Here is a 19,473-nt window from a genome sequence, read left to right as displayed (position 1 = left end):
CAGTTAGTGCAAAACACAAAGACACACAAAAACAAGTTACTGATCAGTGAAGGATAAGAGGGCAAAAGCGAACTGCTTTCAGCCAATGAGCAGAAAAGACGTTCTGATTAGTTTCAGTATATTGTAGACGTGATCTATCCAAGCAGCAAGAAATTAAGATGAAACTCCCTTCAGCACAGAACAGGTACAGTATGTGGGTGTTTTGGCTACAGACCTCTATCTTATATAATTTAGGCATGTGGCATATCAATAATTCATGTCTGACAGACTTCAAGCATTTCACTAACCACAGTTTCTTTACAGTTAGCATGATATGCAAAATATCTTTTCAGTGGTAATAGCAGTAAGTGTCTCTTGAAGCATTACCAACACTATTTTCTGTCCCTATAAGGGTTCTTTTTTCTTCAGTTTAATGTAGGGCTGCAACTAATGATTATTTTTAAAGGCGTTTTAATTAATGGATTCATTGTTTAACCTATGAATTTCTAGGTCGGATTTAAAAAAAAATACTCATCATAGATTTTGACATCCCAGCATATCATTTCTGACCAACACTTTTAAACCCGGATATTCAAGTTACAATTATCAGTATATAAAAAAAAGAAAACACAGAACAAATATTCACATCTGAGAGACCAGCAAATATTAAATTAGGTTAACAATGATGTATTTTTAGAAATTGTTGCCAATTATCAGTCAATGAACAAATCAATTACTTGACTAATTGTTTCAGCTCTAATTTCATCCAACAAAACATGCTTGTACATTTCTAGCCCATCCATACTAATCTAAATGAAACCCTTAACATCTGTTGTGATGTTAAGTAACAATCAGACATCCAGTTTAATGCCAAAATACATGAAAACAGTGGGAAGAAAACTACAATTATGTCATGTTACCTGAAATATGGTTAAGAGTAGTAGAACTGGTGTTTGCTCTCCTTTGCTCTGTCTCCCTTTCTCTGTTTAGCTGCTGCTTTCTATTGCTTACTGCTACTTTCAGCCAAACCACACACACAACCTTGCTTTTAAAATAGAAGGACTTCCAAGATTTCCAAGAGCCAAGAAATGCACTCATGCACCCACCAATACTTGCACCAACTGTCCTACGTTATGGCATTCTGATGTGTTTACTGCCTGTGTTTGGTTTGGACTGATTAATGTAACGTGTACTCTCCAACTTTGTCTATGGAAAAGAGTGAAGCAAATGCAAGCAACGCAACAAAGGAAGAGAAGTAAGGTATGATAGAAGGGGTAAAGGCGAGCAGTTACACTGTAGAGAAGCCACAGCATGCACACTGTTACCACTACACCTGTAACTCCCTCTATCCCACAATATTACTCGTCATCTCTTGGATTTGTTTGCCCAGAATCAAGCCCCAAGGGTTCATGATTCCAGTTTACCTCCTGCATGTACGGTAAGGTAACACTGTATGAACTATGTTTCCGTGTTACTAATATGTGTTGAAACTCACCAGTGGGGATGAAGGCTGTTTGCTGGAGCTGCATGTTAGCCAGGGCTTGCTGGTAGTGGAACATGCTGGGGTTAAAGACAGCGGCAGCAGCTCCATTGCTCTTGTCTAAGATCTGCCTCTTTTGTAGCGGCTGCATGGCACCTGGAGGCAGACCCTGGCCAGGAAGAAACCCAGAGGAAAGTTATCTTTAAACACTGCGGGCTACAAAACTTATATCAACACTGAAAGAAAAAACGGCATTATCTGTGTAATTTATCTCATTGTAAAAATACAGTCGTCTGTGTAAGTGCTCTTTAGACTCAACATTCAGTTGACGTGGATGTTTCTGCTTACAACCACAAGAGGACACTGCAGTACGTAAGATTAAATGAAGTGAAAGCCCAGAGGTCAGGCCAAGAGCAAAGTGGGATTGCTATGATTTCATTCGCTAATGGGGCCAGTGCTGAAACATCAAACTGCAGCAGAAGATAAGCAAGATAACATTTTACTCATAAAACAGAAATACAATAATAACATGAATACAGACACATATCGCAGTTTAGTCATGCCAAGCTGTCATTTAATGAATTTTAATTATCCTGCCTGATTATCCTGATTACTTAAGATTAAATCAGTGAAAACAGGAACCATTGGTGGCAATACAGAATGGTAGCAACAGGAACAATACATTCATTTAATAGCATTAGCAGTAGCATTACAGCATTAGTAGTCACAGCAACAAACACTAAATGAATACCAAATTGCATAAACCTTGGATACATTATGTTTCTAATCCCTTTCATTTTATATCTTTTTCCAATACTGCTTTTGACCTGATTGTGTTACAGCTGCTCACAATGCTAACTTTAGCCCTTATAGCTTGCTTCACCGAGAGTACAGGCTCAGACACCTGCACAGTAACAGACATTCATGAAAAATATAATCCCCAGACTACATGATCAAATTTCAAGCCGAGGGATAGTGTGATACCCTGATCCTTCATTGCATCAGTAAACAATATCCAAGTAGATAACAAGAATATCTTCTACTGTTTCCTTGCTGTGTTAAGCAGATACGGTGATTGTTGATTTGTAACGTTTAGGAAGGTGAGTATTTGCTTACACCGGTGTTTTTTTGTTCTAGAGTTCATTGTATCAAAGACCAGCAGTTGATGACTCCTTGGCCAGTGTTTATTTTTGGAAAAAAGAACAATGAGTTCTCAGTGTTTGTTCCTGTTACAGTGTTGAGAAGGACTCACCAAGGCTGTGGACGCTGTGTTTTGACTGGCTTGGTGCTGTGCAGCCTTGATCCTGGCCTGCAGGTGAGCCGGGGGATGGAAGTACTTGCACTTGTCTCGGCTGCAGCGACCTTTAATGTAGTCCATGCAGACAATGACCGAGTTCTCGCTGCAGTCCACCATGCCAGCCTCCAGGGGGTGAGCGTAACGGCAGTCGCTCTCACCCCGTGTGCAGTTACCACGCTGGAATTCTCGACAAACCTGGAAGGGCCAGGGGGGAGCACTGATCAACATTTACCTTTCATCATACATACTTAGCCCAAAAATAGAAACACAACAACTGCACACAGGCCGCATACCTCCAGCTTGTCTGTGCGCACATGTTTTTGTGCGGAGGTGCCGTTGCCCATGGCTGCCAAGCCGGTGGGACTCCCAGGGACCAGCAGGGGAGTACTGGGCAGCAGCTCAGGCATCAGGCCCATGCCTGGGCCCATGTGGCTCAGATATGGACTGAACGCCATATTGGGACTCGTTGCCAAGGAGGGCGTCACTGGGAATGTTGTCTGAGAGAGGGAAATTATGGCAGAGACAGGAGAGAGAAAACAAGTTAAAGCAGAGCTTTCTCTTGCTTTGTTAGAGGATTCAGTGGTGACATAACTTGTACTGTATGGGTTTTTACAACAATGAGAATAACGCAATATAAACATACATACATAATCTAAGATTCAGAGAGGGCCTTCAAAAGCTACCTTCACTGTTGCTGATTAAAACTATTTTGTATTATTATTATTGTTTATATGTGAATAAGAGTCTTAACCAAATATCAAACTAAAATTTATAAAAACTGATTTTGAATATGTATATTAATTTAAAACTTTTCTTTACACCTTTTAAATATTCATTCAACACTCAACAGGTCAACATTTCTGTATTATAGTTTCTTTATTCTAATATTCTAATATTTTGAATATAGGTTTTTGATTTCCATGAGCTACATGCTGTGGTCATCAAGATTAAAACAAAAATAGACGTGACATATTTTACTTTATTTGTAATGAATCTACAATATATGAAAGCTTCACAAAGGTTCAGTGTTTAAGTTTTAGTGGTATCTAATGATGAGGGCTGCGAATTGCAACCAACGACTCACTCACTGCTCACTCACTCACTTTGCTAGTGCAGAGGAGAAGCTACAGTGGCTACACGCTCTGTCGGCTCTTGTGCTGAATAATATGTGTGGTCCTTCATTTGTCCAAAGTTCCCTCCTCTTCCTACTTCTAACAAACCAGATGACTACTACTACTACTACTAATTCTCCTTCTTGTTCATAAGTATTCAACATAGTGACGAAACACGCTCTTTAGAGCAGTTTGTTCTACTGTAGAAACATGTAGAACAAAGATGGTGACTTCCATGTAAGGGGACCCGCAGTGAATGTAGATGGCTCATTCTAAGGTATTAAAACATACCGGTTGATTATGTAAAGTCTTTATACACCACTGAAAACATGGTTATGATATTATATTGCATTTCTGTCAATAGATCCTCCTAAATATTTCACACTGAACCTCAAAATTATGGCTGGAAAATGAACTTTTACACCTATATATACAATCTATAAACATTTATCAGTTTTTACATGATTTGTCTTTTGACAAAAGTTTCAAAATACATAATGAGGTTTTAAAACCACAGCACAAACTGACTCTGTGGTGCAATGGTAGTGCGTCTGACTACAAATCAGAAGGTTGTGTGTTCAAATCATGTCAGGGTCAACTCTTCTCTTTACAGTCTCGTGTTTAAGTCATATTAAGAAATATAATAAGTCATGTAATCAGCATAAGAGCTTATTTTGAATATAGCATTTTCCGATTAAGACATGTGGGATAAGCTGATATTATTCGGGTTTTAAGACCATTCTTTGGACATGTATACAGCACATTCGGAATATGCTTCTCAAGTGGGAAAAACCCCAGTTAGGTTATATTTGCAAGGAATTTTTGTATATAATTCTCACTGTAAATGGACATTAATTGTTCATTTTGATTAATTAATTAATTAATTAACACACTGCATTCATTACAAAAAGTTGTAATTGTAGTTGCTCACTATGGGCTGCAACTGTGTTCCGGGCAGCATAAACTGCATTTGTTGAGCCAACATGGCTGCCGTGGCCTTCTGCTGGATCAGGTTGTTCCTCCCATTAATCTCCAGCTGGGTTTTTAGGTGTGGAGGTGGGTGCAGGTATTTACAGTTCTCACGTGTGCAGCGCCCCTGAGGAGGAGAGAGGAGGCAGGAAAGATGAGAGCAGGCAGACAGGGTGGCACTTTGCAGTGACTTTTAATAATGTGATTGAGGCGCTAAAGACCTGTAACTCTCCGACACCAAAGATAAAACGCTCACCTTATTACAGCCACTGATCTAAGTTTGGTTTAACTCAACTATGTAATCAAGCACAATTTGTTAAACTAAACATCAAGAATCATACATTTTTACAGAGCAGAACTGTGTAAGGTAAATTCTGGTGAAATAAAGTACTAATGAAGTCCCAGTAGACTGCGGATTGTATAATTCATGAGAAAAGCGCAACCGCTTTCTAAAAAAGTTCATCATTAAAAGTATGCAATGTTGGAATCAACAATAATCATGTTTCTTGTTTCTACAAGCAAATGACTTGGCCCTTGAGCTACACTCAAACTATACTTTTCATTTCAGTTAACAATTCATTTCTTCAAGCAATGTGAAATGCTTGTTGAATATTTGAGCCAGCTTTGTATTTTTCCACAGACACTAAGCTGAAGTCAAATAAACTTGGCTGACAAGAGAAAAAACTGGGGAGTGAAAACATATGCTCGACTCTCACCACCTTGTACGTTCTGTATCTCTACCTGGTCATTATCGGGTACAGAAAATGGTCCCTGTGAGTGTTACACAATTATATATTATATAAGATTGTTAGGTTGTAACTAATCAAGGTGGAGTTCATTTGACATACTGTTATGTATATATACATATACAAATTTTGAAGCTCATGACATACTTTGTATATAAAATCTTAAAATTTAAAGTAACTTGCTAGTGGAGTAAAAAGTATAAAGTACTAAATCTGTACTTAAATACAGTATTTGAGTACTCCACCACTGAACTTTATATATTATACATATCAGTTTTGGAAAACTAGTCTGTAATTATTGATCTTTATTACTCCTCACCTCCAGGAGGTCAGAACAGTTTGCTGACATGAGGTTTAAGTGTTTTACTTTTCTATTGGAAAAATGTATCCCACTACCATTAATTATTAAAAACATGTGTTTTAACATGACTTTGTTAAACACGCTAATCTAATAAACAGAAAACTATTCATGACTATTCATTGATGAATGCAGCTCATGTTTCTCTAAGCAGCCAGTATTCTGACGTTGGGCTTATGTTCATAGTCAACGCTTTTTTATTTGTCCTGTATGCAAAGCTTCATTCAACACATGCAGGCTTAAACAATGACGGCAGACAGCTTGTATATATACAGCTGTGTACTTGTGTTTTTCAGCAAGGTAGATGCCCTTTGTAATAAATGTGAATGAAACAAAAATAAATGGTTGTATAAAACAACAACGAGTAATTCTTTATGCTCATTTTTACTTGTCATTTTTGGATTTTTGGCTTCTTGACAAACCCTAAATCAGATTTTGAGCCATTTATCTAAAAGCAATTCATTTTGCCCCTAGAATGTCATTGAAGCTGTGTCCTTCCTCCCTGCCAGAGTCTGCGGGGAAGGTGAAGATGGTGCTGCAGGAACACTGCAGGTCAACACATACTCAGAGGTAAAACTGCAGTCTCCATTAAACACCTGGGGCGACAGCAGCTGTCTGCCCCTGCAGATGAGCTGTTAACCTGCTAAACTACCCACACTAATGTCAGCCACATGCTCTGTCATCAAAACCCACCCACACAAACCAGCTCTCATTAGGTGATCATGAGCACTGAAGCAACGGAAAATACAAATCTGTGAAGACAAACTGACGTCATGGTGCAGAGACTTTGACGATGATGGACGATGTCACGCTGAGATGGGGACACATAAAAAGGGGTTTGGCAGCAGGAGGACTACATAGGACAGGGAGAAACCGCAGTGTCTCCTATACCAGCATCCACAAGGGATACACACACATGACAAAAAGCATACAGGCAGACATACAGCAGCCTGAATGATGGTCAGGATGGTACACAGGCTTACACAAACACCCTCGCCTACACTGTAGAGGCGAGCAAGCTTTGCATCAGCGAGCTGTGTGTTTAGGGATGAGTCCGTAATGAGGAGTGAGTCCCATAAGCCCACAAGCAAGCTCAAACTCAGAGGGAAAGAAAAGTACCTATTAATGATGTACTTTATGCATTGTGTGCTCCAAAAAACAAAACAAAACGTGGACCATACTACTGTCTGAATTTTGTGTTCTAGCAGCATGAGCACTGAACAAAACCTTTATAGAAGCTAATAAATCTGGTGTAGAGACAGAGGCCAGTGAAAAGTTGTGTTGAGGAGAGTATCAGGTCAGGAATCTCCTTTTGGTAGCCATGGTAACACACTACGCAACACAGAGAAAGTCCCTGTAAGTACAGTAGTGTGCTATCGATGCATTCAGAGAGAAGAGAGAGATGGGACATCAACAAATAGGATCAACTGTTAGACACGTTTGTACATTTGCATAATATCCCATTATAATATGAAACAAACTTGATGTTTTTAACCATTCTCAAGTTTAAGCTCTTTCTCATATGTGACAAAGATGTACAGCTGAAACAATACGTGGATTAAGCAATTACTTGATTTACAGAACATTTATTGGAAACAATTTTGATAATTGATTTATTGTTTGAGACATTTTTAGCCATGCTAAAAGCATGGCTCTAGGGATAGGGTTCAGACTGAAATATCTTAGCAGTTGTTGGATGGATTAAGATGAAATATTGTACAGACGCTCATGGTCCCCAGGGGAAGATCCCTTCACCTTTATCTTGCACCATCCTCAGATCAAAATCAGTCTGTTTGATAGTTTGGTTTATGATCAAAAACCTGCAAAACTAATGCTACTCTAATCAGCCTCAGTACTTTGTGTTTAATTCTAATTAGCAAATGTTAGCATGCTAACACGCTGCATTGAAGGACAGCCTCACAGAGCTGCTAACATGTGCTGGTTCCAGTCTTGTCTTATATGATGAAAGTGAGTATCTTGGGGTTCAGAATTTGTGTTTCGACAAAAGAGGCATTTTATAAGAAGTCTTCGTTGGCTCTGAGAACTTGTGCTGAACATTTTCTGTTGTGTTATAGACCAAAGAATGAATTGATTGATTGAAGTATTCAGCAAATTTATTGATAATGAAAATAATTGTTAGTTGCGGCCCTACCATGATGTCATCCAGAGGTGACACTGCTGTTGAATCTACAGTATGTAATCACTGGAGATGACAGCAGCACTCCAGTTAACAAGGTAAAAAGAACTAGGCAGTGAGCTCCCCCCCCCCCCTCCCCTGCAGCAGGTTCAGACCAACCAGACACAGCTAATGGAGGAGCAACAGGGAATGACAGCGGTCGGCTCGGACCAGGCTAAAGATGCCAGATATGGGGGGGACGGTGAGGAGGGAGGCCATTAGCAGATAAATCCATAAAATTAACAAAGAAGGGAGGGGTGGGCGGAGAGCAGGAGGAAGGAGTGATGCTGTGGAGCGGCTCTGTTGGGGACAGAGCGAGGTGCTTCTTTGTTTTTTCTAGTCAGTCGACCAAAAACAACGGCTGTCATCTGAGTATAATCCTGAACAACAATGAGGATAGAAACACTGTTGTACAGAGGTGGTTGTTGACATACTGTTCAGGTACTAAAGCCCTGCTGCAGCTCCTGATAAAGAAAGCTGCTTTGACCTTCAACTGTCAACAACTTCAGTTCTTTCTCAAACCAACAACATGACCCCGGGGCTTCAAACAACCAAACGTGGCCTTTAATGCTTGTTCACTGTCTTTGGTACAAAGAAGCTCGCCTCTTTCTTCCATCAATGCAACCAGTACAGAGCCAGGCTGTTGCCCTGTGCTAAAAACAGCCGTGCCACTCAGGAAGATCAAACTATCCAATGGGTACACACTCCTGTGCTGTTGCTAGGCCCCCCCTCTCTGTTTCTCTCGCTTCTCTCCCTCTCCCTCCCTGCTCTGGAGGACAACACAGAAAAATGGCTGAATAATAAATTCTAACTCAATAAACGAGGAGACAGCAGCTGCACTCAGACAGAAAGCCCCTTGTCTGGGTCTCAGTTTTTCCCTGCATGAAAGCTGGTCGAGCAAAACCTTTCACAAACACACATGTATCCACACGCCAACACAGCAACAGTCTATTCTCGATTTTAACGCAAGTGGCCATTGAAAAGTCGCTGCTCTTCAGTACAGTAAAGCGTCGTCACTTCTCAGACTGTGTATGAGTAGAGCTAGTGTTGTGGTTCTGTGGTGGAGGAGGGAAGACGAGAGTCAGGAGAGCAGCTGCAGTGATGTTGTAGCACGACCGACAAGCCCACATCACTGATGGATGGACAGGCTGTCGGCAAAGTGGCTTTACGAGAAATTACTCCAGGCCAAATGGAAACAATAAATATCTTGAAGATATTGCTCTGACAATGTTCTACATATCTACATGTGTTTAGGTATAGAGAATTATTTCAGTTTGCCTGGTTTAAATTAGGGTAGGGTAAAATGACGACAGCAATAAAACTGTGAATGGCTGGTAGGTGTGGATTAATTTCTAGTAACAAGACACGATAAACAGACATCTATGACGTAGGTGTTTGATTTCAGTTCTAAATGAATGCATATTGAGTGTTATTTCTTACATATATCATAAGATAAAATCTGTCAGAGACTTTTCAATACCACTTATACAGCGGTAACTATCCCCATATATATATGTAATATATCTGGTTGTATTAAATCATTGCAGTCAATGTTGCAAATCAGTGAGTACTTTTATATGGGATTTACACAATTTTTTTATCGATGTAACAAAGTACCTTGCCTTGGAATTACGGGGGCCTAGTGGTCTGTCTCTCTCTCTCTCCCTTTTCTGTCTGTCTTCCAACAGTATGCTATCCAAAAATACCTTTTAAAATAAAATAAGTACCTTGGCTTGTACAGGTGTCACTGTATATGGCATTCACATCTAGATGCATTATCTATAAGTTTTAAATGTACAGTACTATATCATTATATATATACAGTAAATTTTAATTCACAAAATAAAGTTACCTATACTGTAATTTGATGTGATCCATATCACCCACCCTTAGTTGAAATTGATGACTCTAGACTCCATTATGCCAAAATCAAGCGCAATGTTTATGCAATTTTCAGTAAAAAAAAAAAGAGATTAAATTTGAAAAATTCTAAAAATAAAAATAATAAAAAAAAAGCTTTAAAAAATCTACGTAGGGTGGATCAACTGACTGACTGACTGAAATAGTTTGCAAGATTTCCAGGAAATTCATCATGACGCATCTTCTCTGTTGAACAATTCAGTTAGTAGACAACAACCTAAATGATTTAAACTCATTAAATTTATGGCATAATATGAAACATTCCCCCAAAGGTTAATGTTTTGCTTTCTAAAAGTGGTTGTGGCCGCATAAGGTGGGCCACCTCACCTGAAACAAAGACCACCTCTGCTACAACAGGAAACTCTGGCTTGTGTGTATCTGTGTTCAATACAATGCTGAGCCATCTAATCAAATCTAATCTGACATAGATCACTATGCATGTGTCTAAAAAATGAAATGTAGGCAAAGATTGATGTGTCTAATATTTGCATTGTTACCTTGAGTGAGTCAAAGCAGGCGATGACTCGGCCATTCTCCACATGGCAGCTCCGGGAGGGGTGGGCAAACTTGCACTCAGCATCAGACCGCGAGCAGGTGCCTCTCTGAAACTCACGACACACTTCCAGGGTCAGCCATTTGGTGTCCCGTCCCATGGACATGCTAACAGCCATCAGACTCGCTCACGAGCACTGAGCAGCGTGTGGGCAGATGGGTGGAAAACTGTCTGAGAGCAAGGGTGACTAATAGTGAGGCAACAATAAAAATCCCCAGCACAACACAGAGGAAACAGAAGCAAAAATATTTTCTGTCTGTCCTCAGCTCAAATAGGCAGCGAGTCCTTTTGGTTGGCGTATTTTAAGGGGGTTGTTTATTAGTTCTTCCTGGGAAAAGTGGCAGCTGAAGTTTCGCTGGGGTGAGATAGAGGGGGTTGAATGGGAGCAGAGGCCAGCTCTGTCTCGAAGAATAAAAAACAAAACAAAGAGAAACTACTCTGAGGACATCACTCTGGCATGCTTGGATATGTTGCAGAGCGTCTGTGCCTTCACCTGGATAAACTGGCACCCACCATATGTTACATTCACGTCAACATGGCCAAAGCTGGGGCAGTCACTGTAGTGCTAGTTATGTTTGAAGAGTTTGAAAAAGAAGATTTCAGTAAAACAACAAAAAAGGAGAACCTTGGTGTCCTTGCACTGATGAGACGAGGTGGCGGCTCAGCTCAGAGTATGTGGGGACTGCAGCTCAGCAACGTGGGATGGATGACTCTGTGGCTGTCAGGATAAAATATAGCCTCAATTCAAGGCCAAACACACTGCCCCGTCCTGCTCTCATCCAACAGAGTCAGACAGCAGCTCAACAGCAGCAGACAACCCCTCGCAGTAGGCACTTTGGAGTTCTACTACCTCCTCTTATTTCAGTCTCTTTCTCATACCTCCTTTGCTGTTATCTGGTCTTCTGTTGTCATTCTCCTCACTGACGTTTCTTTTGCATGCCCTTGCTTGTTGTCTTGCAGCAGACCTTAAAAAGAGAAAGGCAAACATTAATTCAAAGCATTAACAAAACCAAATATAAAGCCACAACCTTGTGTAGAGCTTGTTTAAGCGGAAGGTGATGAGGACCACGAGGCAGGAGGGTAGCAGGGAAAGAGCCCAAGGAGGCAGCAGTGAACAGGAAAGGGCAAGCTATGTCTTGATTAAGTGATATGAGAGAGAGAGAGACAGAGAGAGAGAGGTGGGTGAGGGCGGATGGGATATGGCAGGCAGGACAGAGACGTCACTTCAACTCCCCAAGGAGCAGAAAGTAATTGACTAACTTGATATGAAGCTGCAATATACTGTCCTTGGAATCGCACAGGCTGGCACGTGTGATCGACAACGATGATTCCTAGACAGTTATTAATGTGAAGGGAAGAAGTAGAAAAAGGAGGGACAGGGCAAAAAAGAGAGGGGGGCAGTTCTACACAACTGCAGCTGCTGTGCTCAATGCAAGGCTCCAGCCAATCAGACAGACTTTTGCAGGCACACAGAGCACATCACTAACCAATGACAGGGCAGTTTCCACAGCAGCTCCTCCCTGCACAGAGCCTGTCCTTGTTCCTCCCAGGCTTTTTTTCACTGGTACAGCACAGTCATGGCTGAGCCACATGCTAATTTTCAAACTGTACAACAACTCTGAGCCGACTCCAAACGGCTGTGCCTTGTCCCAGACGTGGAGGAGTAAGTTTAGTCTTATTCAAACAGTAGAATATACTGCAATGTGATGCAAGGAGGGTGCATGCAACGTGGTGTGCAGCTCATTCTCAACGAGCAGAGTGACGTGTCCGGACACCAACTGAATACAGATAACAATCAGTGAGGTGGCTCAATAAAGATAGACAACGAGGAGAAACTACAATTTAGCTTCCCAGAAGAAGGCAAAGTCCAAACTGCAGAAAGGGAGGCTATCCTGTATAAAAAATAAGGACATTCTAGTGCATTAATGCACAAAGTGAATAAACAATAGCGTACAAAAAATAGGAGGAGGAGAGGGGTTTAGAGCAGATATTATCAGTCCCTGCGTCTGATGTCGGCAGACACAGACTGAGGAACCGACGGGGGGGAGAGTATGAGGGAACGAGTGTATGTGTGTGTGTATGGGAGCATGCAGATAGACAGCCCAGAAGGAGAACACCGCAGTGGAGTGTGAGAAGGAGGGATAAGGGGGAGGTGGGTACTGAACTGATACACCCACCTTCAAACACAAGAACAAAGACACATCTCAGCCAAAAAAAGAGGCAGGAATGAATGATGAGCAGGTACAGCAATTGCTTTGCTTGCTTAACCATTATGCTTGTCTGTGCCTCCTCCACCTCCTCCTCCCAGCCTACCTACAGATCGATAGAAATTTTTCTCAGGGGGACAAGACAAGCACTCCTCCTGCAGCTTTGCCTGTCCTGCATTCAGGTCCACATCAGTGTCAAGTGCCCTTGCTTACGCACACCCTCACGATGCAGCTCAGCAATATGCAACCCGCATGATCAAAATGCTCCTCAGCAACACTCCTCACTTCCTCTCCTCACTCTCACCACACCAGGCACCAAATGGCGCACAGTTGCCATTACAACCGTTCCTGGAAAGATATGCAGCAATACTGGCTCTCCTCCAATGCCGTTCTAGTTTATATTGCACCCTGTACCACACAGTAATGACCTTTCACGATTATATGCTGCGGTGACTCTACTTTCCAGGAGTTTTACCACCCTGAGAATTTCACCAACTGTTTAACCCAGCTTTCCTTGTAAGCATTGCCCTTGGCCTCTATCAGGGCCTTTACGGAAGATTTCAGGGCCTTTAGAGAAACAGCTCTGTGAGGCTCTACTTATGCAGCTTTAGGCTAACTATGTAGCGTGTTAGCATTGTAACATTTGCTATTAGCACTAAACACAAAGTACAACTGCGGTTGATGGAAATGTCATTTCTTTGCAGATATCTGATTATAAACCAAAGTACTGGACAAATTATAATTTTGACCTGGTGATGACTCTAAAAGTGAGGGGAGCATGAAAGTCAGAGGGTTCATCCTCTGGGGAACATGGGGAGCCTGTAAAATATCTCATAGAAATCCATCCAACAGTTGTTGAGCTGTTTCAATCTGGACCAAAGTGGACTGACAGGCCGACAGATTGACATTGCCATCCATAAAGCCACACAACTAGCACTAGAGATTTGATTGACTGCACTGTGTAAGCACGCCATGGGACTAATCTGCAGATTACTGAATGACTAATTTACCAACAGCAACAGACCGATACAATCACCAGGGTAAATTCAACAGTACATTGCCATCTTTATAAAATTCACTGTCTTCAACTATGTCACAAACTTGTAAGAAACCCAACAATTATTTTTAGCCAAAACATACAAAAACAACAGGCGGATGAATTGTCTGTGTTTAGCAAAATAATGTCTACTTGCATTTATTTGATGTTTTACATCCTGAGCAATGTTTTAAAAAAGATATCACTCTTTAGAAATAAAGATCCGTCAGTTTGGAATGAAACATCTGTTGCCAAGCTGCAATATTGCACAATTCTACCGAGAGAATAAACAAGAGGAGGCCAGGAGATACACGGGCATAACAAACAGATCAAGGAGCAAATAATGATGAGGCAGATGTAGCAAAAGGACTTGAGCGAGAAAAAAAGAGAGAGGAAGAAGTTCAAGTTCTGTTGTATCATTGATAAAGTGCTCTATTCAAAAGATAAGGGCTTGATACTACATGCTTGTGGCTGCATTATTGTGCATTTTCAGCCCACACATCCCAGTGTTGTCCCTCACAACATTGAAAAATGGGTTACAAGTCGTAAGTAAAAATAAAACATATATAAGACAGCATAGAAATATGATTTAGCTATGCTGCTTGGATTGTAAATAAACAAAACGTGTAATTTAACTTTATATTACATGATATGGGTACAACTAATGATTTGTTTTCATTATTGAATAATATTCTGTTTATTTTCTTTATTGTTTGAAAGAATACACAATAATTTTTCAGCCCACGGTGACATCTTCAAATTGCTTGTTTTGTCCAACCAAGAGATATTAAATTTAATATCATATGACAAAGAAAAGCAGTAAATCCTAACCTTTGAGAAGCTGAAATCTGATAAAATGAATTATCTAAATAGTTAAATCTTAAAATGACTAATACTTTCAGCTATAATACATGTATGTACTTAAAATGTTCGACAAAACTCTCTTCCCATATAGTTATAAGAAAACTGTAATAAATTGTACATTTTGTACAGAAATAATCTTGGCCTAGTGAACTTGTCTGACCTTTACAATGCAGCATAAACAGTCATTTGCAGAGATGCGGCATGGTGAATAAATATAGAGCGCCCTAGTTATAACAGTCATTATGCTGCTGCCTGTCCTCCAGGTGTCTGCAGTGAGAAGAGGGGCTCCAGCAGTCAGTAGATGGGGGTCAACATGTAGGTGGAACAGGATGGGGTGGAAGTATACGGAGGTGGCTGCTGTTGACTCCAGCGCACTGCGTCCCTCATCAAACACAGTGCACCAAAGGGCTACCGGCAGTGTAACCTTCACCGGAGCTCTGACGTCTGCATTATGGCTGGTGTGTAGGCTGGGTGCTACCTCGACAGACTTTATCTGCTCACACTAATAGATAGCCTTATACCACCAAAAATGTAAAGTGCCAGGCATGTATTCTGCGAAAGGCAGGGTGACACATAATACTTATAATAATAAACCCCTTGTTATTATTTCTGCTTTTATATTTTTCTCTTTGCACATTTGTTTTGCATAATCATGGTATAGGCAGGAGAATGTTTAAAGTGTGTCACTTTAATTTCTTGCCAGTGGCAATTTTGGTGGATTAGAAATTGTAGCTGAGTTAAAGATCCACCTGAAAAAAATTGTGGTGCAATAAATGAGAATGTAAAGTGTTATGGGCTAATCCATCAGGTTGACAGAGACAACAAAAGTATAAAACTACATTTTCTGAATAAAATTCAAGTGTGCTCACTGCTGTAAAGATGCACTGAAATACCATAAGTCAAAATACAATTACTGTACGTAAAGAAGTAGCAACTGAAGCAATGAAAGAAGTTACAATTTTCAGATTAAGATTAAACAATAAATGAAGTTAAAGTGTCAGTCTCAGTGTCTGGGCTGGGTGAGGTTGAGGAATCAACTGACGTGCTGAAGAGTTAAATATCCTTAACTTAAAAGTCATAGAAATTTAAACTTGATCTATTATCTATTGGTTATACTTTATTATGAATCACTTTGGGTTAATTAAGATTTAGTTAAATGTTTTAAATTGGACTGTGTTATTGGCTTGTACTGCAGGTTGACAGAGAGAACTAAATAATTATAAAACTAGAAAAGCCAAATTTTTTGGAGGAAAATTCATGTGTACTCATTGCTGAAAATTTGCAGTTGGAATATTTGAAAGTACATACTAAAAATAGCTGCAGTGGCAGTCGAAATACAATCACTGAAGTTTCAGCTGTTGAAAAGGGGTGAAGATTCAGGGGAACTCTGATCACTATAATGAACTGGAAATGTGAATTGCTCTAGATTAAGAGCATAGTGTAAATATATAAGATGGGAATGTAATGCATCATAGGCAAACAGAACAGGTTGACAGAGACATCAAAAGAGTTATAAAACTAGAAAAGGCTACGCCTTCTGAATAAAATGTAAGTGTGCTGCTTTTTTGATATTGGGTGAATATGTAAAATGGGAGAGTAAAGTGTTTTAGAGTGTTTATACATTGGGAAAAAACACTTTGGCCCATATTCACACGAGTATCTGAGCGTTTCCTGTGGGACGTTTTTAAAAAAAAATGTAGTTTCCCCATTCCAAAAAGTTCAGTGAACTCCATTTTTAGAGGTAACAAATACTGCAGCAATGAAAACATAACTCTGATCCCCAACTGCACGATGCGTGTGTGTTACAGTCCAGTAAACGGACAACAGTTCTGAGAGAGCAGTGACAAGGGCAAGTGCAAAAACAGGATAACATCAATGACCAGGTGACTGATTAGAAAGCACAAGGTGGAAGATCCATAAATCAAACTGAGAGTGAAAGCCAGCAGCTTGGAGGGAGGGAGCAAAGTAATTAGGTTAAGTATCAGTAATCCTTTCAGCTCATTAAAGCACCACCGTTCACTTTCAAGCAAACATACAACAAGCCTATCACATCAAACAAAACAACATAGCCTTCATAAAGTGTGAAATACTTGGAACAATGCAGGTTAGTTTGCCTCCTGCTGCACATAAAGTTTTAATTTTGTTTACTAGCTCCTGGAGCTTTGATTTTACTTCTCTATAATACTAGTTATGAGCTAGGAGTTTCACATCCCTGTAGTGAGATAATTAAAGTTCACCGTGTGGAAAAAACTGTAGATATTCTAGTTGAACCAACAATGTGTTGTCAGCATAACATTTTTTGATGTGTTACTGCTGCTGTATTCTAGGTGAATGGTTTTATTTGTACCATAAAACATGGAGCATCTTGGACAGTGTTAATGTGTGTGTGTGTGTGAAAGGATAATGAAAACAGGTTATGTGGTAAATGTGGCTGAGCGCCCATGTGTTAGTCAGTTTATCAGTGTTTATATTAGGTAAAGAAAAACTAGCTAGACTGGAGTCCACAGCCTGGAGGGAGTGTGAACTTGTCTTGACTGGTTATATTGTCAAATGAGCAAAGATTACGGCAATACATTCACAGGAAGTGCGTACAGTATACCATGCTGGCTTCAGTGTTTGACCCCTAAGGGTAAACAAGGACAAGACTGGACCTCCTTGCACTGTATGCTTGGAGGCTGGCTGCAAAATCCTGCAGATATAGGCCAGTTGAGCAGGAAGCAACATGCAGGTGCTCTTCACTTCCACCAGCTTTAATGGAATTTAACACAATATTACAGTAAACAGAGAGACTCTGGAAGTCATTTCAACATTGATTATTTTTTGTGCTCTTCACTTGCTCTTCACACACACAAAAAACAACTTGTACTTGATACACTGGCACTCCAAAGACATCCAATAATGATCCTGCATATTACATTCAGCCAAAGCTTTGTGCAGCTCCCATGCTAACACATGACCGCGGGTTACACCATTATTTGTCTCCACACAGAGCAGCTCTCAGCAGACCTGCCGAAAGCGTGTTAAATGTAAGTGTTATTACTGCCTTTGTGTAATACCGCAGTTATGCCCGCATGTACAATAACAAATGCAGCTTTGAACTTCCATGCAACAGGCAGAGTGGAAGTGGCATTATAAATGACTGCAACATGGATTAAATATAAAACAAGGTAGCAATAATATTGCTGCAAACTCAACTGCGCCAGACGTGCTCATCCTCTTACCTGTTTATGGTCCAATCGGATGCAGACTGAATTGTCTTCCCCTAAATAAACGTCGGTTAAAATGTTTATTTTGATGGTTATTTTTCCAAAATAAGACGCGCCCTAGAAGTGAAATAAGGGGGGAAAGCGCGTTGCGGCTAACTAGAAATATTAAAACCGCAGCAAGTACAACAAAACGTGTTAGGTGAAAGAAAGAAGCGGGGTTTGGTAGCTGAAATGTTGGCTGCAACTAAATTTGCTCGTCTGCAACACTGCCCGAAAACACAGGAAAATAACAGATTTGGAAAAAGGGTGGGCAAAAAATGGCGAGGGAGGAGTTGAGAGAGAGAGAGAGTGTGTGTGTGTGTGTGTCTCTGTGGGTGTGTGTTTTTGCTTTCGTTTATTAGATAACATCATTAGGGGAATCAAAGTCACGAATCAAGCACAGCAGGTATCAAGGTAGGCTGCCATAAACACGTCGCAGGTAGGTATAGCCAATACGCTAGATGTGTGTATACAGTTAGACACATACAAGGCGGATTAAGACACACCTGAGTACCTATTAGAGCTGTTGAAGGCTGATAGGAAGATATTTGTCAACCTGGTCAGATAAAGGTTAGCCCCAAAAAAAACCCTTCCATAACCCAATATGCGTGCTGTAATTTTAAGGATTTAATTTAAAGGCTAACTGGGTTTAACTTTATTTAAAGTAATAAGATAGCAGGCTAACATAAACTAACGGTGAAAATTTAAACGTAACGTCCGCCCAACGTTACTACGAGATTTCCAAACCCAATTTGTGAAACACTTAAGGTGATATATTCACGTATTCAACTCTTTTAACCGTTTAACATGTATAAAATCGGTATATTACATGATTTTACTTCTTAGGTGACAGACAAAGCATGTAGGTAGGAGGGCGCTCTTCAGCTATCCCACCTGATGCTACCAAGGTGCTTTTTCTACCGGTTTTCCGGTCGTCTTGTGGTTTTTCACAATAAAATGTACTTAAGACGCATATCAAGCGCACACACCTTTTCACATTTGTTTGGCTAAAAATCTTTTATTCCAATAATAATATAGCCGATTAATATTTTATCTTTTCTGTGAGGTGAGAACATCATCTACAGGCCTGCTAAATATGATAGGGTTTCAGATTTTTGGGGCGGTTTCATTATTTCTAGTTTTTCATTTGACAGAGGCAAACATTAAAGGAGTCAGATTTTTCTTAGTTTTCTCAGTTTAAATCAAAACTAAAACTGAGTTTATATATTTCAGTATATAGACATTTAGCTGTGTATACTCCGTTCTCACCCCCCAACTGTACTGATAAATATAGCAATCCTTCCTTTTAGCATTCTTCATAGTCTTTTTTCATTATCAGTGTATTGCTGAATATTCCTTAAAAATTTAGGAGCAGCTGTCACAGCTAATCGCTCTATTAAAAAAGCCTCTGAGGATCACACTGAAACATGGCTCAAATCCTATCCAACCAAATTTAAGAATAAGCCGTGATGCCAACAATCACCGCAGTATCTCCACTTAGGAAGTTTTGATTTCATTAAAATTACTTTAG

General features: G+C 40.2%; 1 protein-coding gene and 1 non-coding gene across 4 annotated transcripts in view; one reads left to right on the top strand and one right to left on the bottom strand.

The window, feature by feature from the left end:
• The window catches only part of mbnl3 (muscleblind-like splicing regulator 3), a 30,085-nt gene extending 11,892 nt beyond the window's left edge, over positions 1 to 18,193 (bottom strand). Inside the window, exons 1-7 of one of the 3 annotated variants that reach the window (XM_038700139.1) lie at positions 17,919 to 18,192; positions 11,470 to 11,555; positions 10,535 to 11,308; positions 4,800 to 4,964; positions 3,050 to 3,253; positions 2,712 to 2,951; positions 1,475 to 1,628 (exon numbers count right to left, since the gene is read on the bottom strand). In XM_038700139.1, the coding sequence (XP_038556067.1) occupies positions 1,475 to 1,628; positions 2,712 to 2,951; positions 3,050 to 3,253; positions 4,800 to 4,964; positions 10,535 to 10,708 (937 nt within the window). In that variant the 5' untranslated portion in view covers positions 10,709 to 11,308; positions 11,470 to 11,555; positions 17,919 to 18,192. Of the gene's footprint in view, positions 1 to 1,474; positions 1,629 to 2,711; positions 2,952 to 3,049; positions 3,254 to 4,799; positions 4,965 to 10,534; positions 11,556 to 17,918 lie in introns of all 3 variants that reach the window. The other 2 variants (XM_038700140.1, XM_038700141.1) reach the window with 2 other exon arrangements.
• On the top strand, positions 4,394 to 4,465 carry trnac-aca. Its single transcript has one exon. It is a non-coding gene; the product is annotated as a tRNA-Cys (tRNA).
• Positions 18,194 to 19,473: the final 1,280 nt, after the last annotated feature.

This window comes from Micropterus salmoides, unplaced genomic scaffold (assembly GCF_014851395.1).
Source record: "Micropterus salmoides isolate LMB-PRFRI ecotype aquatic unplaced genomic scaffold, ASM1485139v1 Ms_hic_scaffold_5, whole genome shotgun sequence".
Taxonomy (NCBI): domain Eukaryota; kingdom Metazoa; phylum Chordata; class Actinopteri; order Centrarchiformes; family Centrarchidae; genus Micropterus; species Micropterus salmoides.
Note: the sequence above shows the minus strand (reverse complement) of the source record. Positions and strands in the feature narration are given on the sequence as shown.